An 18,495-nucleotide genomic window follows, 5' to 3' on the forward strand; every position below is an offset into this window, starting at 1 on the left:
TATCTCTCTAATGAGGCTGCTGTGGGGACAGGTATTCAATAACCATAACTATTGTTGGAAAACTAAACATACATGGGTAGAATCTGTTATGGAAAGACAAAACTATACTAAGTTTTTAATAAGTGAAAAATTATCTTCATGTTACTATACTGTGTTATATTAGTAACTTTATTTTCCCTCTTTTTCTCTCTCTTTCTTTCTTACCAGTCCTGGAACTTGAACTCAGGACCTGGGCACTGTCCTTGGGCTTTCTCAGGCTAGTTTTCTACCATTTGAGCCACAGCACCACCTCTGAGGAATCGAACCTGAGTCTTTGTGCAAGCTAGGCAAGCAATCACTCTACCGCTAGGCCACACTTCTGGCCCAGGAACTTTATTTTCATAATGCACAGATACTCAAAATTTATAGTTCAAACAGAGGAAAGTATATAAAAAGGAGTAAACAATGATATATTGAATTTGGTGCTGGTATCTCAGGCCTGTAACCCTAGCTAATCAGGAGGCTGAAATCTGAGGATTATGGTTTGCAGTCAACCCTTGCAGGAAAATCCATGAGACTCTAACCTCCAACTAATTACCAAAAGAGCCAGAAGTGGAGTTATGGCTCAACTGGTAGAGTGCTAGTCTTGAGCAAACAGAAGCTCAGTGCCTAGACCAAGTTCAAATCCCAAGATAAAGAAAACTTGGGGCTACTCTTGAAGATCTGTGCAATCTGACTTAATAGGCAATTTCCTCTTAAACATGCACTGGACTGCACAGGGAAAGGTCCCTTGCTGGAGGTCAAGCAAGGCGGCATGCCCATAGCTGTTTGATTGGCTGATGGACCGAGCAGGCCGGAAGTAGCCCACGTCTACCACAGCAACGTAGTCAGTCAGGGGACGGACGCCCGCCACCTCTGGGTGCCAACTTGAATTATCGAGTTAGAACTAAAGTTACCTTAATTTTTCATTTTAAGTTGACGTATGATACAATTTAAACTTTTTCCTAAAGGAAAACATTTTATCAAAGCTTTTGATAAAATGATGATAATCGTCTAAGAAAAGCTCAGGTTTAAACACTTCTAATTTGAAGGTTAAATCTGAGCATCAAAAGAAAACCTGCTTATATTTGCTTACCTTTGGCTATAAAATAATCTATTTGACTTTTTCTAATATTAATGAGACAGATTTAGAGTATTCTTTTAATAAAAGAAAACACTACAGAATTAGTCCTGTCAGTTTACATTGTCAGACATAAAATAAGATTAATGTAATAAGAAACTGTAATCCCATCAAGTGCATTACAACCTGTGTCAGGAACAAAATACGGAGCCACTTGCATAAAAAGCCAGGAGACGCAGGGTCTCCAATGTCCTCATCAGCCAGGCAATGTGCTTCTCTGCTAAGCACAGGATTCATTTAGCTCCAATCAGTCAGAAGCCCACGATTTGGACTTAGGAGAGTGGAGCAGAGAATCCTGGGTCACAGTGACACAGGCATCTACAGACACTTTCAAGTAGCTGACAACTTTTGACATTCATACCTATTCCTCTGGAACTCAAAGAGTTGCAAGATTATTACTGTGTAATTCACTATTTTGGAATTGCATTCATTTCAACTGAATATCATTTGAAGTTTATCTTTGCTGAATTTGTAAGAATGAAGGGAAAAGGAAGATTTCAAATGGCATCCAATTCAGAGCAAAAACCGAAACCTAAAACACATCTTTACCAATGTGACTGAAAAATATAAGGCTCACCAGACTTAATTATTTGCAAGTCCTGCTTCCGAAGACATATACTACACAAATGGGGCGGTGCCAGTGCCACCTGCACAGCTGCATCCCAGCGTCCTGTGTGGACTCCCAGATGCGACTGCACAAACGACGGATAACTGCAGGGAGTCTAGACTTGGAACTATTGCTAATTGCCTAAAGTGCTTATTTATAGCTGAACTTATTTTTTGAAATTTTATGACAAAAAAGGTTTTTGTAGATAATCAGTATGATAGATGCTTTTTTAGAATATACAGGTATAAAACAGAGTCGCTGTCCCCAGAAAACAAAAAAGGCTATGAAAATTAAAGTGATTTTATGATTTTCCCCAAATTTACCATGCATAATTGTGTTAATTACATAATTTCTTTCTATTTAGGAATGCCAAATACCCATGACCCCGGAGCACACTTTGTAAGGGAAGTCATTATGTGCGCTTGTGTGAAGGTAGGAAAGTGCTTTCATAAAACACACTGTCACTAAATATGTCCACCTGTTTAGGTGTTTCATCTTCTTTGTATATTTAATAATTAAGATGCTGCAGTTAATATACATTCCTCACACTTCTCTCCCTTCCTTTCATTGGAGGGCATTCTTGGTATACCAAAACAAGTTCCATGCTGGTACTCCTTCCTCCTTCCTTGGAGGCGAGCAGGCAGGTGCAGATCACTGAATGAAGCACAGCAAGGGAGTCTGGGAATGTTTGGCCAGGGGGCCCAAGTAGCTTCTGCAGCACTGTCTGTAGAACTCTGGCCTTGCTGCAGAATGGTGGGTGAGTGACTTGACTTCTCAAGGATTTGGTTTTCTCATCTACAACCTGGAGATTTCCTCACAGGCTTCCCAGACATTAAGAGACATGAATCGGTCACTGTCTCCTTTAGGTGTTCATCTGTTCTGCCTATGTCTCTGCCTCCGTGTGTGGAGTTGTACAGTACCCACCCGTAGCATGAAATGAAGGCACACAATAAATGCTGCTGCTTATGATTTTGGAGATGTTGCTCCTGATAGTCAAACAGTTTGCAAAAGAGTTTGTCAGACATATTCCCCTGAGATCTCTTGAACAAGTAATCCCAGGAGAGTCATCGAGTGAAGAACAGACTAGGGATGCTAATGACTTGTCTTTCCAGAAATGTTAAATCTTGTAATAAAAGACGCAATCTGAGCATATTTTACTACCTGTATATTTAGTTAAGCAAAGTAAGACAAAAACAATGTCATCTTGGACTTTGTTTTAAGGATTAGTAAGGTTTGCACAGGGAGGAGCTTTCCTGATGGCTACTCCACAAGGTGAAGGGCTGCTTGCCTGGGCAGAGCCAGGACCGGCTTAAGCCATGACAGCTAGCACCAGTGCAGGGCCCTTGGAGGAAGCACATTTCAGAGTGGCGGTGGTGCTGGGACACCCCATGGAGAGGAGACAAGGTCGGAGGCACACAGATGAAGGCACCAGGGAGGGACCCTCACAGGAGGGTGCTATGTGCGCAAAGTACTGTCCTTACTCGAAATGGCTTCTGCTCCCAGCCCACATCAGTATTCATACCCTAAGCACCCACATAAACCAAACTATTATGTGGGGACTTGGTGGTAGCGTTAATACAAAAGGCCCTGGAACTGAAACAAAATTTAGGCTTTTGGAACACTGGAATTGGAAGCAATTTCCAAGGCTCTATAATGCAATTTTCTCATTTTCCAGAGGAAAGTAATTCGGAGAGTAAGCAATATTCCAAGGACACACAGCAATTTGGATGAGAGTTCTCCCAGGGTCAGGGCTCTGATATGAAGAATCTTCAAATTCAACGGATTCCAGAAAACTGAGCGGCTGATTTAAAAAAAAAAAAAAGGACATTCACTCTACATACAGATCTCTCTGGATCTCAAATCCTGCAGCACAAGCTAAAGGCTAAAAGAAGATGCAGTGGCGAGTCCAAGGCTGTCTTCATATATTACAAGCACATGAAAGGGTCTAAGATGGAATTACTTAGAATCAGAGGTCCATTTAGAAGATAATGGCTTTAAGCATTAAGGCCTAAACCAGCAGCTTTGATTTTGAGAACAGGTAGCCAACCTTGTCTCCATTTATATTCTGAAGAGAAGTCCATATTTCTTGTGCCTACACCAACCGATAAACTGCTTTCCACAGCATCTAAGGAACTAGCTCTGCAGAGGGCCAGGGGTGGGTCTGGGTGGGTGGGAAGCACGAGGGACTGAATCCGGCCTTGCCTCAGTCACAGGCTGCTCCGTGACAGCATTTAGGGCTGGCAGGGAAAGGCGGATGATGACCACTGTCAGGTGGAACCAAACTTCTAAAGCTTGCTAGAATTAACATTGCAGAAAACTGTTTAGGACTTAATTTTGATACTCTTTTTTTTTTTTTTTTTTGCCAGTCCTGGGCTTGAGCTCAGGGCCTGAGCACTGTCCTTGGACTTTCTCAAGGCTAGAGCTCTACCACTTGAGCCTCAGCACCACTTCCGGCTTTTTTCTATGTATGTGGTACCAAGGAATTGAACCCGGGTCTTCATGCATGCTAGGCAAGCACTTTAACCACTAGGCCAAACTCCCAGCCCAGGACTTAATTTTGAGGAAACCATGAGACACACTGGACAAGGAAACAGTGGTGCACTGGTTAGCACTATACTGCTTAAAATCCTTTAGAGAAACAACAACAACAACTTCTTCTCCTTCTCCTTCTCCTTCTTCCTCTTCTCCTCCTCCTCCTCCTCCTCTTCCACCACCCCTGGCCCTGAGCTCAGAGCCTGAGCACTGTTCTTGGGATTTCTCAAGCTAGAGCTCTACCACTTGAGCCACAGCACCACTTTTGGCTTTTCTATGTATGTGGAACTGAGGAATTGAACCTGGTCTTCATGCACACTAGGCAAGTACTCTACCACTAGGCCACGATCCCGTCCCCAAACTTTCTTAATTATGAAGCACTATCACAGAAAGATCAGATTTCCTCAGAAAAGACCAGGAAGAGGGCTGAGGTGCCTTATCCTTCTGAATGCCTTGCTGGTCATCAAGGCGTTTCCATGGTGACTGGCTGGTTCCATAGACTTCTTTACCAGCCCTAGTTTAGACACCAGACTTCCCATGCGCAGGCCTTGCTAGGCCCACGGGTGAGAGCACTGTGGGAGCACTAACGACACTCTCGTGGTGAGCACTCATTTTCATTCTGAATGTTTCTGCATTCTCAGAAATGAGAAAATGCTGGGCCTCGTGTCAGATGGTTTATTGTTTTCTGAATTATGTATTAGTGTCTAAGTCAGCACAATTTGAAGAAGGAACAAATGTTCTTTTGTCAAAAGTGACATCAAATGTATAAATAAACATGTGTATGTTATGTGTGGATTCGTGTGAGTATATATGTTATGTATGTATGTGTGCATGAGGTTTAAAGACTATGTATTAGATCACCCCCCCCCATAAAGTTTATATTCCAGACGGAATGTAAACAGTGCACAAGAGGCTTGGGTCCACTCATGTCCCCCTCTCCCCCTTGCCTTACTAAGACACAAATCTGTATCAAGCTTTGTCCTAAGAGCTGGACAGTGATGATTAGAGAAGTGAGGACTTAAAACCGCAACAGCACTCCAAAGGCAGGCTAGCAAGCTGTATCTGGTGACACTGGTGCAGGAATCTAATAAAGGCAGGTCCTACTTGAAACAAAACTGGATAAACCACAAGATAAACCTCAAACTGTAAGCTTTAAATTAGAAACTTTCTGAGGACCAGACATTTGGCATTGTATCCCAGAGAGAGACCATGCCTTTATTCATATCACTCACACAAGCAGCACTCAGCATAGTGTTTAGATACACAAATGTTAATCAATAATGGCTATTATTCTTTTGGTCATGGGCATCTAGAAAACTGTAGATCTGTATTGCTCTATCAAGTAACAAACACTGGAATCTTAACATATACTAGAAATATTAAAACCTTAAAGTACCATCATATGAAAATTTCTACCACCCACCAAAACTGATTTTGGAATATTTTTTTCTTTACCTTGGGGTCCATACTGGCTCATCTGTGGACCGTAAGTGCCACTTGAATTACTCTGCTGAAAGCTACTCATTCCAGGATGCATCTGCCCCCCAGGAGAAGGGTGAGGGGACATGGAGGGTCCTGTCTGTTGGGGTCCGTACTGCGACATCTGAGGGTTTCTTTGTGTGCCTGCCATAAAACCTAAATAGGAAATAAACAGAAACATGTAAATGCAAGTGTTCTCCATCTGGAGGGCTCCATTTGTGTTCTGGTCGTTCAGTTTGGAGCCTCTTCCTCCCTCATTCTGCCATGTACTCTGACATGCTTCTCTTCCAAGGTCTGCCATGTGCCACTCGGGTGCTGGCACCCCCAGCTTACTACACCTGAAATACACCTTTATTTTCACTCTACCTAGTTCCTGCTCCAGTCTTCTGCCCCTACTAATTCTCTAATCAGTCTTTGAGCTGCCCTTTTGCTCTATTGGGTTTGTTTATTACAAAGCTGCCAGAATTATCTTTCAAGAATAATAAGAGGACATGAGGGCAAATCTTCCTCCTGCATGAAGTCCTTCGAGGCTTTCCCCTGAACCCAGGACTGCCCTGCCCTACCATGACATTTAGCCTGCTGGAAGTTGCCGGGTGCTTAGCCCCTTCCACTCAGCTCTCTCTCCGTCCACTAGAGGACAACATCAACCCCTCCCTCAGCAAGGTCTCTCCCAGTCCTTCTTGTTGTGCTTTTCCTATTGCTGGATCCTTCTTGAGCTCCAGGTCAGCTCCCCGATGGCCGATCTGAAGTCAGCTTCTCACTTACCCGTGTTTCAAGCCTTTTCTTAACCTGGAAGCATTTTACTATTACTTTTTAAAATTGGCTATCTTGCTTCCCCACTAAAAAGATGCACAAGGGTCAGGGTATGTGTATGCATTCTAGGTGTCATGCAGAATTTAGGAACACAGCAAGTGCCAAAAGCTCATTTTTGAATGCTCGAATGTCAAATTTGCCACACAGAGAGTGCTGAGCACAGTACAGTACTGTGTGGACAGATACTGAAAACACATACAAGAAAATTTACGTAGAACCTTGGGGTTACTCAGGCCCCTATCAGCAGTTCTAGCAAACAGAAGTACATGAGCAGTCTGGGAAACAACTGTCAGAATCAACAGTCTGCAGTGAAAAGGGTAGCTCCCAGAATCCAGAGCCAACCCAAGGCAGGAGTCTCCAGAGAAATGTCCTGGGATGGCTTTGTGGTAAGACAGTGCCAATGTCTAAGAGCAATTTGAGCATGGTAGAGTAAATGACACATAGGGGTTGCAAAGACCAAGGTTTACATTGTACTAAGAACACCAAAAGAGGGATCTTTTAACATTGCCTGTCTAAAGAGATATACAGTGGAATAAGTGGAACTATTTATTTATAAAAATAAGTCAAATAGCTGGCACTAGTGGCTCACATCTGTAATCCTAGCTCTTTAGGAGGCTCAGATCTGAGGATGACAGTTTAAAACCAGCTTGAGCAAGAAAGTCCATGAGACTTTTATTTCCAACTAGCTACCAAAATAAAATGTCAGAAGTGAATCTGTGGCTCAAGTGGTAGAGTGCTAGCCTTGACTGAAAAAGCTCTAGGACAGCACCCAAGGCCCGAGTTCAAACACTCGGACCAGGGCCAGGAGTTTGGCCTAGTGGTAGAGTGCTTGCCTAGCATGCACAAAGACCCAGGTTCAATTCCTCAGTATCACATACATAGAAAAAGCTGGAAGTGGTGCTGTGGCTCAAGTGGTAGAGCTCTAGCCTTGAGAAAGCCCAAGTACAGAGCCCAGCTCAAGCCTGGAACTGACAAAAGCAAAACAAAACAAAACCAAAAAAAAAAAAAAAAAAAAAAAAAAAAAAAAGAAAAAAAAGAAAACAAAAACAGCAACAGACTCTAGGACCAAAGTGTGTGCATGTACACGTCATACGAAATTGGCCCTAATTGGAAGCTCTCAGATAAATTATCACAGAAAATGGTTTTCCAATGTGAAAACAAACAGAAATCAGAGCACTAAAATTACTATAAATGATTGCAGCTTAAGATGTTACATGAAATATTTATCTTTGCTTTACATAAAATTCTCTGAAGTTTTAGATAGTCCTGTGTAATAAAAAGTCCTGTATCAATATAAACATAACTATATAGACATAAAACCTATGACTCTAAAGTCATAATGTTTTATTTCATAAATTAATATGTCTCTATGACATACAAACCCTTAGCCTAATTTTGATTAAGTTCTAAATACTAAGTCCCAGTGATTGTAAATAGAGATTCCCTTCTTGAACACTTGTTTGTTAAACTTGTCATTTAAAATATGATGTAAAAATCAACGTTAATAAGTTCTTTAATAAAAAAGAATAAAAAAGTCAAAAAAAAAAAGTCCTGTATCAATACATAGAGAAACTGTGTCACTGTATTTCTCTGAGGAAGGGGATGACTGTTCTCCTCTTCATTGATTAAGGACAGAAACTCAAATCCTTCTAAGCATGTGACTTCCCTTTGACCTTGAAGGCATCTGTGCCCGGGGCCTGTGTGCGGGATGTCTGGCTGCATAAGGCCTCAGTGAGGTATCCCTTGATGGTCTACTCTGGACGCTTCACATACGCGAGAGCCAGCAATTCTTACCTGGGAAAGGTACCACAAAACTCTGGCTATCTACTCAGTCCTTAAGACCTAATTTTCTTCATAGTGGTTTTTGAATCCAAAGAAAACTGGTTTTAAAAAGAGGTAAAATCTGAAAACTAATTCTAGTGGAATGCTTCATAGTACCAAAGGAACAATTTTTCTTGTGGACTTGTCCATTCAAGTCTAGAATTCACTGGGGCCATGCTACCACTTCTGGCTTTTTCATGGTTAACTGGATTTTAAAGTCTTACTGACTTCTATGTGTAGGCAGGTTTTGAACCTTGATCCTCAGAAACCTTCACCTCTTGATAGCTAGGATTACAGGGGTGATCCACCGAGCCAGGAAAATGTTCTTTATTTTTTGCCAGTCCTGGGGCCTGAACTCAGGGCCTAAACACTGTCCTTGGACTTTCCCTAAGGCTAGCACTCTACTATTTGAGTCACTTTCAGCCTTTTCTATACAGGAATAGAAACCAGGTCTTCGTGCATGCTAGGCAAGCACTCTACCACTAGGCTAACCTCCCAGCCCTGGAACCTATTTTTTCTTTTTAAAATATTTTATTTTTTCTTGTCGGGGTAATGTACAGAGGGGGTACAGTTACATTCGCCAGATAGTAAGTGCATCAATATCCCTTCTCATGTTTTTGTCCCCATTCCTCCCCCCACTTCCCTCCCAATCATCTTGTTTTTCCCCCTTCCCTTTCCTATTTCAAATAAACATATATACAATATGCCAGGTAACAAAGTCAGATACAGTAACAATATGAGATTAACCAAAAGGCAACAAAAGAGAACAGAAATAACATAGTACATTAGGAACAACAATCACGCAAGACAAAGCCCTTGTTTCCATATCCTGGAGATCCTTTCATTTAGTCTCATCCTATAAGATCCTATTCTTTACATAAGAAATGGAAGCTGAAAGCTTCAATTCCCCTCATAAGGAGATTCTTTCTAGGAAGGAGAGGGTGGGCATGCTCAGAATCAAATCCAAGGCTTCAACTAGGCAAGCTACATCCCAGCTCACAGCAGCTTCTTAAAAACCCTCTTTCCTATCTTCTAAAAGAGTCACCCTTATTCCAAAGCAGGGACTGATGTAATTTCCTGGACTTGGGTCTCTATCACCAACTGACCACATCAGACTAGGAGTGGAAGGCCTGGGTCACTCTGCCACTATGCGACTCCAGCAGGGAAGACAGATGTGTAAATAAATATACTGCACATAGTATCCAGCTACCCATGGGACATTAAGCAAATCACAATTTCTCAGAGCCTCAGTTGCCTGGTCTTACAATGACGATGAGGCTCCTTTGAAGATTTACAAGACAGCAGGTGTAAGTGTTCTGCCACCTCAAAGTAAGAGATGGCAGCAGTAATTTTTTGCTGTCTAGGCTGCCAATGGCGGGTCTTATCTTCTGAGGGCCCGTGTACTCAGATACAGCTTCCAGCTTCCAGGTACAACTACTTCTTCTATGAAACTTGAGTATGGGAGATCCACATTACCAGCGCAACTGTGTAATGTTTCAAAAAGGGTGCATCGTACTATCCCTGGTGGCTGCTGCAGCCCTTTACAGAAGGCAAAGGGCATCTAAGTATCCTTACGGAGAGAGTTTACAGTTTGTGGTAGTGTTTTACTGTGCTGTCGCAAGTAGATACAAACACTGCTCAGTGGCTCTCTGGGTTTCTTTGCTTGAACTGTTTGCACCTATCATTTGCTCCCATTAGTCACTGTCTCGTGATGAGCATTTCTCTTGGGCACATGGCGGCTATCACCGCAAAGTACAAGGGCTCAATGGCCTACATTACCATCCTGTGGGTAGGTGGCCTTTTGGTTGGAATAATATTGCAGTCAACTGTCAAAGCAACAAGTGCAACTGTAATATGCAGGGTAAAGAAAGGATGCCAGGGGTATATGGCTAAAGTTAGAAGCCTGGGCTGCGATACAGCTCAGTGGTATAATACTTCCTAGAAGGAACAGGCCCTGGATTTACTTCCTACAACTTTCAGGAAACAAAACAACAACAACAACAACAACAACAGCTACACCAAATTAGCTGAGTGTGGTGGTGTACGACTGTATTGGGAAGTGGAAGATTGAGGATTGTGAATTCAAGGATACTTAGGCTACAGAGTAAGACTATTAAAAAAAATCCAACAAAACTAGAGGGGCGTAAGGAGTTCAAGTGATGTACAATATCTACAATTAGATGCCAGCAGTCGTGAGATGAAAAAGACACCTCATCTTTAAATGTCACCACATCTACACACTGGATGAAAATAAAAGATAGGAATTAGCTGATCAAGGCAGGAATGGAGGACCACATCTAGAAGCCTAGATATTTAGGAGGCAGAGGAGAGAGAGGTCAGGGATTTAGGCTCAAGGCCAGTGTGGGCAAAACATTCATGAGACCCCATCTTGAACCATTCACACGGGACATGGTGGCACATCCATGTTACCCCAGCTACTTGGATAAACTGTAAGCAGGCTGGTCTAAGGAAAAAGCAAGACTCTGCTTAAAAAATACCACAAAAGGGTTGATTATATGGCTTACGTGGTATAACTCCTTCCTGCCTAGCAAGTCCAAGGCACTGAGTTCAAACAACAGTACTTAAAAGAAGTTAGTTGAAAAAGGGTTTCTTCCTGTCATCCTAAATAGAAACTACACATTGGTTATTTGTTTCCTCATTTGAAAGTAAACAAACCCTGTATCTCACTGCTCTGCTACAGAGAAGGAACACACTCCTAAGAAGCCCTGTTAAGTGCTCAATAAACACTAGCACACTGCAAGGACTCGGGGGAAGCAGAGCTACAGGCAACAGAGCTGGTGGCAGATCTTGGCCTCCTAAATCATGGGTTCAATGCCAGCCAGGCATTGGCGCTGGCTTCCTCTTCCTATCCACTCCACAGGGGCTCAGCGGGGGCAGGGGCGTGTCTAATTTTTTGCCTCTGGTCTAGATATTTTTTTTTCCTCCTAGAAAAATCTAAACTGGGGCTGCAGTTTCCATGTGTTCTTATTTGAAGGTAGTTTTTTCTTTTAATTGTTGTTTAACTTTTATTAAATTTGTTTGCCGGTCCTGGGATTCAGATTCAGGGCCTGGGCTCTGTCCTTGAGCTTCTCTGTGCTCAAGACTAATGCTCTACCACTTGAGCCATGGTGTCACTTCCAGGCTTTTTTGTTTAGGTGGTACTAAGGAAATGAATCCAGGACTTGCAGGCATGCTAGGCAAGCAAGCCTTCTACTACTAAGCCACGTTCCCCTCCTAAATTTTATTTTAAATGAAACAAATGCTTAAACATTTCTAAAGATGGAGACAAATCAATTTCAACTAAAAAATTATCTACCTATTCATGGTGGCATATTTATTCAACTGTATTTGGCTCTTAGACAGTTCCTCTAAGTGACAGCACATGATACAGTTTGAGAATAGAAAACCTGGCATCAGAGACTACAGCTGCAGGAAACATGTGAGAAGTTTTCCTAGTTACCAGAAATTCCCGTTTAGAAAACCACACTTTCTAGTAAGTGAAACTGAGAAAGCACAACATGAACATTCTACACAATATGACACCATATTGAGTTACTAAATACAGAATTATATGTCCCAGATAAATATCTAACACTGAGAAAATTTAAACTTTGAGCAAAGTACTAAATTAGATATTTACCTTTTACAGCATGTAAAACAATGTTCCTCAGACATTCCATATGAAAACAGAATTCATGTGTTTCCATGTAAGTGTACAAGTGAATATAGCATTCTGCATCCTGTATCACAGGGAGATACACACCCCACAGCCGTTTGGATTGAAGTGAAGGGGGCACATTTCTGACATAGTCATGCTCTTTAGGAAAAAGATTGGAGTTCAATCTGTCCTCTGTGAGGATGTGTCCGGCAGGGGACGCATGCGCCGACCTGCTAGGATCCAGAAGATGTGGCTCTGAGCTGCCTCTGCCACTGTTGTGTGGAGAGTTGGGGCTCTTTTGTATCAAATGGTGAATGTACTTCTTGCCCCAGCTTACAAGATCATTCTGAGTCAAATAAGACGTCTATGCAAAAGTGCTTTTCTGCACTACAAAACACTGTGAGAATGTTATATAAAAGGCATTGCTTTGGGGGCCGGGAGTTTGGCCTAGTGGTTAAAGTGCTTGCCTAGCATGCATGAAGACCTGGGTTCGATTCCTTGGTACCACATACATAGAAAAAAAGCCGGAAGTGGTGCTGAGGCTCAAGTGGTAAAGCTCTAGCCTTGAGAAAGTCCAAGGACAGTGCTCAGGCCCTGAGCTCAAGCCCAGGACTGGCAAAAAAAAAAACAAAAAAAAAAACATTGCTTTGATAGTGATTCTATGAGCCTTTCATTCATCTCAAGTTGCAATTTTTATAAGCTATCAAATTGGTATCTCAATTCACAATATTACACAAGTCTTCTGCCAGCATGCCCCAAATTACTGTAGCATTCATAGAACTGTAGCAAGAACAGGAGAACTTTTTTTTTTTTTAAAGAAAACAAAAGATATAATCCTTGGGCTTAAGGCCCCTACAAATTTGTTGGAGAAGCCAGGCACCAGTGGATGGTAACTATAGCTGCTCAGGAGACTGAGATCTGAGGATCAAGGTTTGAAGCCAATGAAGGGGCAGGAAAGTTCACGAGACTCCAATTAACTGCCAGAAAGCAGGAGGTGAAGCACCGGCACACAACAAAATGTAGTTGAACAGAAAACAAAACCAAAAAACAGGAAAATAAGGAACTGACAAAATAACAAAATTTCATCAAAGAATAAAAAGAAAAACCCCTAAACAAACATTTTGTCAATAGAATATTTCTTTCTTTCTTTCCTTTCATCATTAATCATTTTTAAGTGCCAGACCCTAAAGGAGTTTTCTTTTTAGTGGGTCCCAACAGAAAATAGAGGTGCTATACGAGTGCCCAGGGAGTACCCAAGTCAGAATGGCAAGAGGGCAAAGGGGTTCCTTCAGTTCCTGGTTTTATTTTTCTTCTTTCCATTATTGAGGATTAAACCCCAGGGCCTTTACACTTGCTAGGTAAGTGCTCTCCCACTGAGGGCACATACTCCTACCTTTCTGCTTTGTTTTTGATAGGACCTTGCTAACTTTGCCTAGGCTGGACTGTGAAATCACAACCCACCTGCCTCTACTTGCCTGAGTACGGTCAGGATTTTTCAGTGGCCTGTTTGGCACTTTATCCCTTTGTCCAAATCCTCTCCCAGCCCAGCCTGAGTATCAACAAGGCACAAATGGCACCACAAGAAAAGCAGTGTGGACTCTTCAAGTCTCCACCTTACCCTTTACTTCTGTGGACACTCGCCCTCCCCTCGCTCCCGTCCATGTGACGTCTCATCCTTGCAAGAGGATGAGGCCTGCAGTGTGGCCCAGTAGGTCACGTCGGCCATGGTTGTCCATGGTGCACCTGTGAGCACACTGCTATGGCTGCCATTCCCATGACTGGCTGTCCCCGCACTGTGGACACCTGAGGCAAGGTGTTGGGTGCAGAGATGGAACCAAATGTGAAAGTTGTACCATCTTTGTTCAGAGCTCATGAAACTCTACAAATACAGCTTTTTGAATCAACTGGGTCGTTGGCTCCTTGTTTTCTGCCGCATTCAAGGAATTGTTTTGAGAGAAGGCAGACAGAGTAGAAGAAACTGCTGCTGAGGACTGCGGGTACTGTGGGTTTATTGAGGACAGTCAGGAGTACAGGCCTACGGATAAGTCAAGGCTGTTTCCTGTTCCAATGAGTCTACCTCATACAATTCTTGAGATGGAGAAGGGACTCAGCTCGGTGTCTGCACACAGTGAAGGCTCAATAAATGGTCACCCAAATTAACCCACCATCATGTTCCCTTGCTAGATTCCCACAAAAGCCTTTAGTGAAGGCAAAGAGTCATGGTTCTGGGACTGTGATTGCTTCCTGGAGTGTGAGGCCACGGGAGCCCACAGCTCCTGGTCTGGAATTTGCGCAGCTGTGGGGTCTGACTGTTGCACTTCTCCACCACCAACACTGCTCAAGAGGTAGTTATGTACCTGGCCACTTATTTAAGTTCAGTTTGCACAAAACACTGCCCCTTTCCAAACAGCCAGGGAGTAGTACTTGGCTGTTATCTGGCTCAAAAAAAAGTCAGGCTTGGGGCCGGGAGTTTGGCCTACAGGTAGAGTGCTTGCCTAGCATGCACGAAGACCCGGGTTCGATTCCTCAGTACCCCACATACATAGCAAAAAAAAAAAGCTGGAAGTGGTGCTGAGGCTCAAGTGGTAGAGTGCTAGCCTTGAGAAAGTCCAAGGACAGTGCTCAAGCCCTGAGCTCAAGCCCAGGACTGGCAAAAAAAAAAAAAAAAAAAAAAAAAAAAAAGTCAGGCTTCTCAGTGTCAGGCCACGCTAGTTGGTAGGCTCCAGTACTCAGCTCCAGTACTCATTGGTGCCAGGTGGCCCGAGACTCAGTGTATGCTTCCTTCCCGAGTTCACTGATGAACGAGAGCACCTGTCAAGGGCCTGAATAGACTCTCTAGCTAAGGAGTGAAGGATCCTTTTGACTTTTGTTTACCACAGGATCTCAAGCACCCACGACAATGAGTTTTAGACACTTGAAATCCTGCTGGAATAAAGTGGAGCACAAAGCCCAAATTATGCTCCATTCCACAGGAAAGAAAGCAGCACAGAAAGAGTTCCCAAGCTCCCCAAAGGAGCCTCAGCCCCGGCTGTACAGATGCCCAACTCCTCAATCAAGGATGCCTTTTCAGGTAGTAGAGCCTCAATACACTGCAGGACACCAGAAATGGACCCATGCTTCCACAAGTCACCAGAAAGCAAAGCATATTTTCTTTTTGGCACAAGGACAATTTATTTTCATGTTGACATCTGCTGAAAATTTGCAGAATTACTGCCTTGTTTCTGCAAGTCAGTTCAATAAAAGATGTCTCTCCACATGTGTGAAATAATGGTCACACGCCATACCACCTCAGAGCATCTCCTACTACAGAGACAGACAGGGCCATTTCTCTTCCCAAATAGGTGTCAGGTTCCTATTTGGAGAGAAAAATAGATTTAAAAAATTCCTGTTACAATTTAATATCTTCAGTGTTTATGTGCCTGCCTGCTTCTCTTCACAACATGAACTGCTCTAAGGAAGACAGAAACTAATGACCTGTTTCAAGGCTTTAACCCCCCCCCCTTCTACCAGATATGTTATTAGGCTAACATAGGGCTCATCCCCTCTCCTGTCCCTGCACCTCAGTGCTCTCTCTGCATGTGGGTTGTCCCCTTCTCCACCCCTGCCCCCAACGCAACCCCTGCGAAGCCTCAAACCTTACATCATCTATCATGGGCTAAATTAGAGCCAGAGGAGGATCAGATTGATCAGGATGTCGTAGATGGGGCTAAAATATTTAGCCTTTCCATACACAAATCTTAGCAGCTAAAGTTGCTACCCGATGTTTCATCGTGTGTGCAATGAGTCTGTGGATCACACTGATCCAGGTTTTATGTGGAGAAGCAGAAGCTTAGTTAAAAGTCAGAAGGTCACCCAACTAGTTCATGTAGCTCACTGTTCCCAAATCCTGACTGTCTTGTCTCAAAGTCCCTGCACATTAAAGTGAGAACCAGCATTTAAATAAGAGGCACTGGTCTGGGAAGCTGACGACGGGTGGCTGCATGCCTGAGGACAGCAGACAGAGGACAGCACTCCTGGGCCTGCCTCAAAACAGACTCCACCTCAACCACAAGCTGGGCTCCAGGACCTGAAGAATTAGTAGGAAGGGACGGGTGGAAGAGGGAAGTAATATAGTGTCAAAAGTGCTTGTCAGGTTAGAGAGGTGAGTTTGTATCAGGGCCTCCAAGAGCTTCAGAGGGGCAAGAGGCCATGTTTGACCTAAGGAGCATGAGGCCAGAGCTGGGCAGAAAGCACACCAGAAACCATTCGCCAAGAGCAAGGCCACTGGGGACTTGGGAGGTAAATGACACAGCCCAGCCAGCATTCTGCAGAGACTGCTCTGGATGCCACACAGAATGTGGCTGAGAAGAGCATGAGGCGGCAGCAGAAGCTGGAGGCCTGGGGAGCAGCGTGAAGACCAAGGTAGGGAAGAGCGGGAACATGAACTAATTTGAGGAAGACAGGAGTGGGGTGGACGGGCAGAAGTGGGGTGTTAAAGATGGCCACTTGTTTCTGCCTTGGGGAAAAAAAAAAGACAATAGATCATCTTTCATCAAGGCAGGGAACAATGGCTGGAGAAAAGTATGGCGATATAATCTATGTATGCAATAGTGCAATGTGTGCAAATGTTCAAATTACCTTCAATACTTTCACTGAAAGTGAGCTGATTTCAAATAACTTCTATTAAAATCATGTGGATAACTGATAACTAAAACAAGAAAATACTGAAAATAAGCCAGTTGTGTGTTGCCCACACCTACAATATTCCCACTCAGAAAACACATGTAGCTATGCAGGAGGCAGAGATTCAGAAGACTAAGGTTCAAAGGCAGTTCACTCCTGCAGTTAACCAGCAAAGAGTAAGACTGGAGGCATGGCGCAAGTGGAAGAGTCCCAGCTGAGAGCTGTGGAATTGAGAGTTCAAGGCCTGGTTCTAGCAAAAGAGGAACAAATCCTCAATCTCACTGCTGAAGCAATTATTAAAACTGCTTCTTTTTGGGGTGGGGGATGGTATCTGCTTCTTTTTAGGATTAGTCTACAAGTGATGCTGAGGTGGGTGATTCTCTGGTAAACACGAAGGTGACTTACTGTACGCGGTACTGGTTTCACTAGCTTTCTTAAGGACCTATTTCTGGATAGCAGACTTAAAAGGAACGGCTTCCTTCACTTCTGACAGGCTTTGGCTTGGCTCACAGTACAGCCCTGAGGCAGAGTTCTTAAGCTCAAGAAATTAGAAACAGCTTTCTGGAGTAAAGTCTAGAAATCTTTCCTTGTAGAAAACCTCCCATTAGGGTTTATTTTCATCTTTCACATATCATAAAAAAAAAAAGAAATCCTTAATTAAGAGCAGAGGCTCAGGTAAGTGCCTCGGAGGGTGAGAACAAACTATCATGAATGGCTCAACAGGCTGAGCTACCATACATACATGGCACAAAACATGACAATAGGAGGGGAGATTAAGAGAACACCTTCTGATGAGTATACTCTTTAATGTATCTTAGAATCTTCATATGTACTGTCAAACTTAATTCAACAAAAAGAGGAACAAAAGTTGTGTGTATAGTTTGCAAAAGCAGAATATTGAATTCCACATCTACCTCCCTAACCAGGGATGATGGTGCTTTCTTTTCATACTTGTATGCTAATCTGTTCTTGATCATTAAGAAGTCAGGTTAATAAATGCATTCAAAAGTAATTTTCAAGATTTCAAATTAAGTTCTGGTGTAAGTATTGCTTTAAAATCAGTGGAAGCAGTAAGAGGGTTAGATATAAAGAGTAAGGCCAGGTGGAGGGGTGGCCTTTGGGTGATTCTTCTATGACGGGCTCAGGTGTGAGGTCCTCAGTGCAGAAAGACCGCACTGCTGACCAGCTAGCTGGAGGAACAGCTCTGGAGAGCTAAGTGCAGAGAAGGCAGGTGCAAGACAAAAATGCTCAGGGGATTCATAAGGGCCGAGGTCTATACTAGGCAACAAGCCTATACCAGTCAACTGGTGAACTTTCTTAACTTATGAACAAGAAATAGTTTGCTCTTTGCTCATTTCTTGTTTTGAAAAGGTCTGAAAACTCCATGTGTGAGGGACTGTCATAAGGCAGGCTCTGTCAGAGATACAGTGAGGCAATGCAAAGGATAAACAAGATCCTGGAGAGGTTTGGCTGAGTCCACAGAAGAACACCAAATCCACCCTAAGCTCTGCTTTGTCCCCCTGGCACTAAAAGCTAAGAGAAGGATCTGACCTAAGCAAACAGGATGTGATCAGAAATTTGACGAGGAATTCTATTCAGACCTTGAAGAGACACTAGAACACATTCTTAACTGCTCTATCTATCTATCTATCTATCTATCTATCTATCTATCTATCTATCTATCTATCTATCTAGATCTATAGAGATCTATCTATCTATATCTATAGGTAGATATATAGCTATCTATATCTCTCTCTATATAGA

At 43.0% G+C, this 18,495-nt stretch overlaps 1 protein-coding gene across 8 annotated transcripts in view; it reads right to left on the reverse strand.

Moving 5' to 3' along the window:
- Arid1b (AT-rich interaction domain 1B) overlaps positions 1–18,495 on the reverse strand; it is a 323,358-nt gene that overhangs the window by 55,950 nt on the left and 248,913 nt on the right. For 7 of the 8 annotated variants that reach the window (XM_090337916.1, XM_090337917.1, XM_090337915.1 and 4 more), the window contains one exon: positions 5,754–5,933. The exons of the other annotated variant lie outside the window; for it this stretch is intronic. In XM_090337916.1, coding sequence (XP_090194042.1) covers positions 5,754–5,933 — 180 coding nt within the window. The remainder of the gene's footprint in view (positions 1–5,753; positions 5,934–18,495) is intronic. 8 annotated transcript variants of the gene reach the window in all.

This window comes from Megascapheus bottae, chromosome 8 (genome assembly GCF_031878675.1).
Source record: "Megascapheus bottae isolate mThoBot1 chromosome 8, mThoBot2.hap1, whole genome shotgun sequence".
NCBI classification, from domain to species: domain Eukaryota; kingdom Metazoa; phylum Chordata; class Mammalia; order Rodentia; family Geomyidae; genus Megascapheus; species Megascapheus bottae.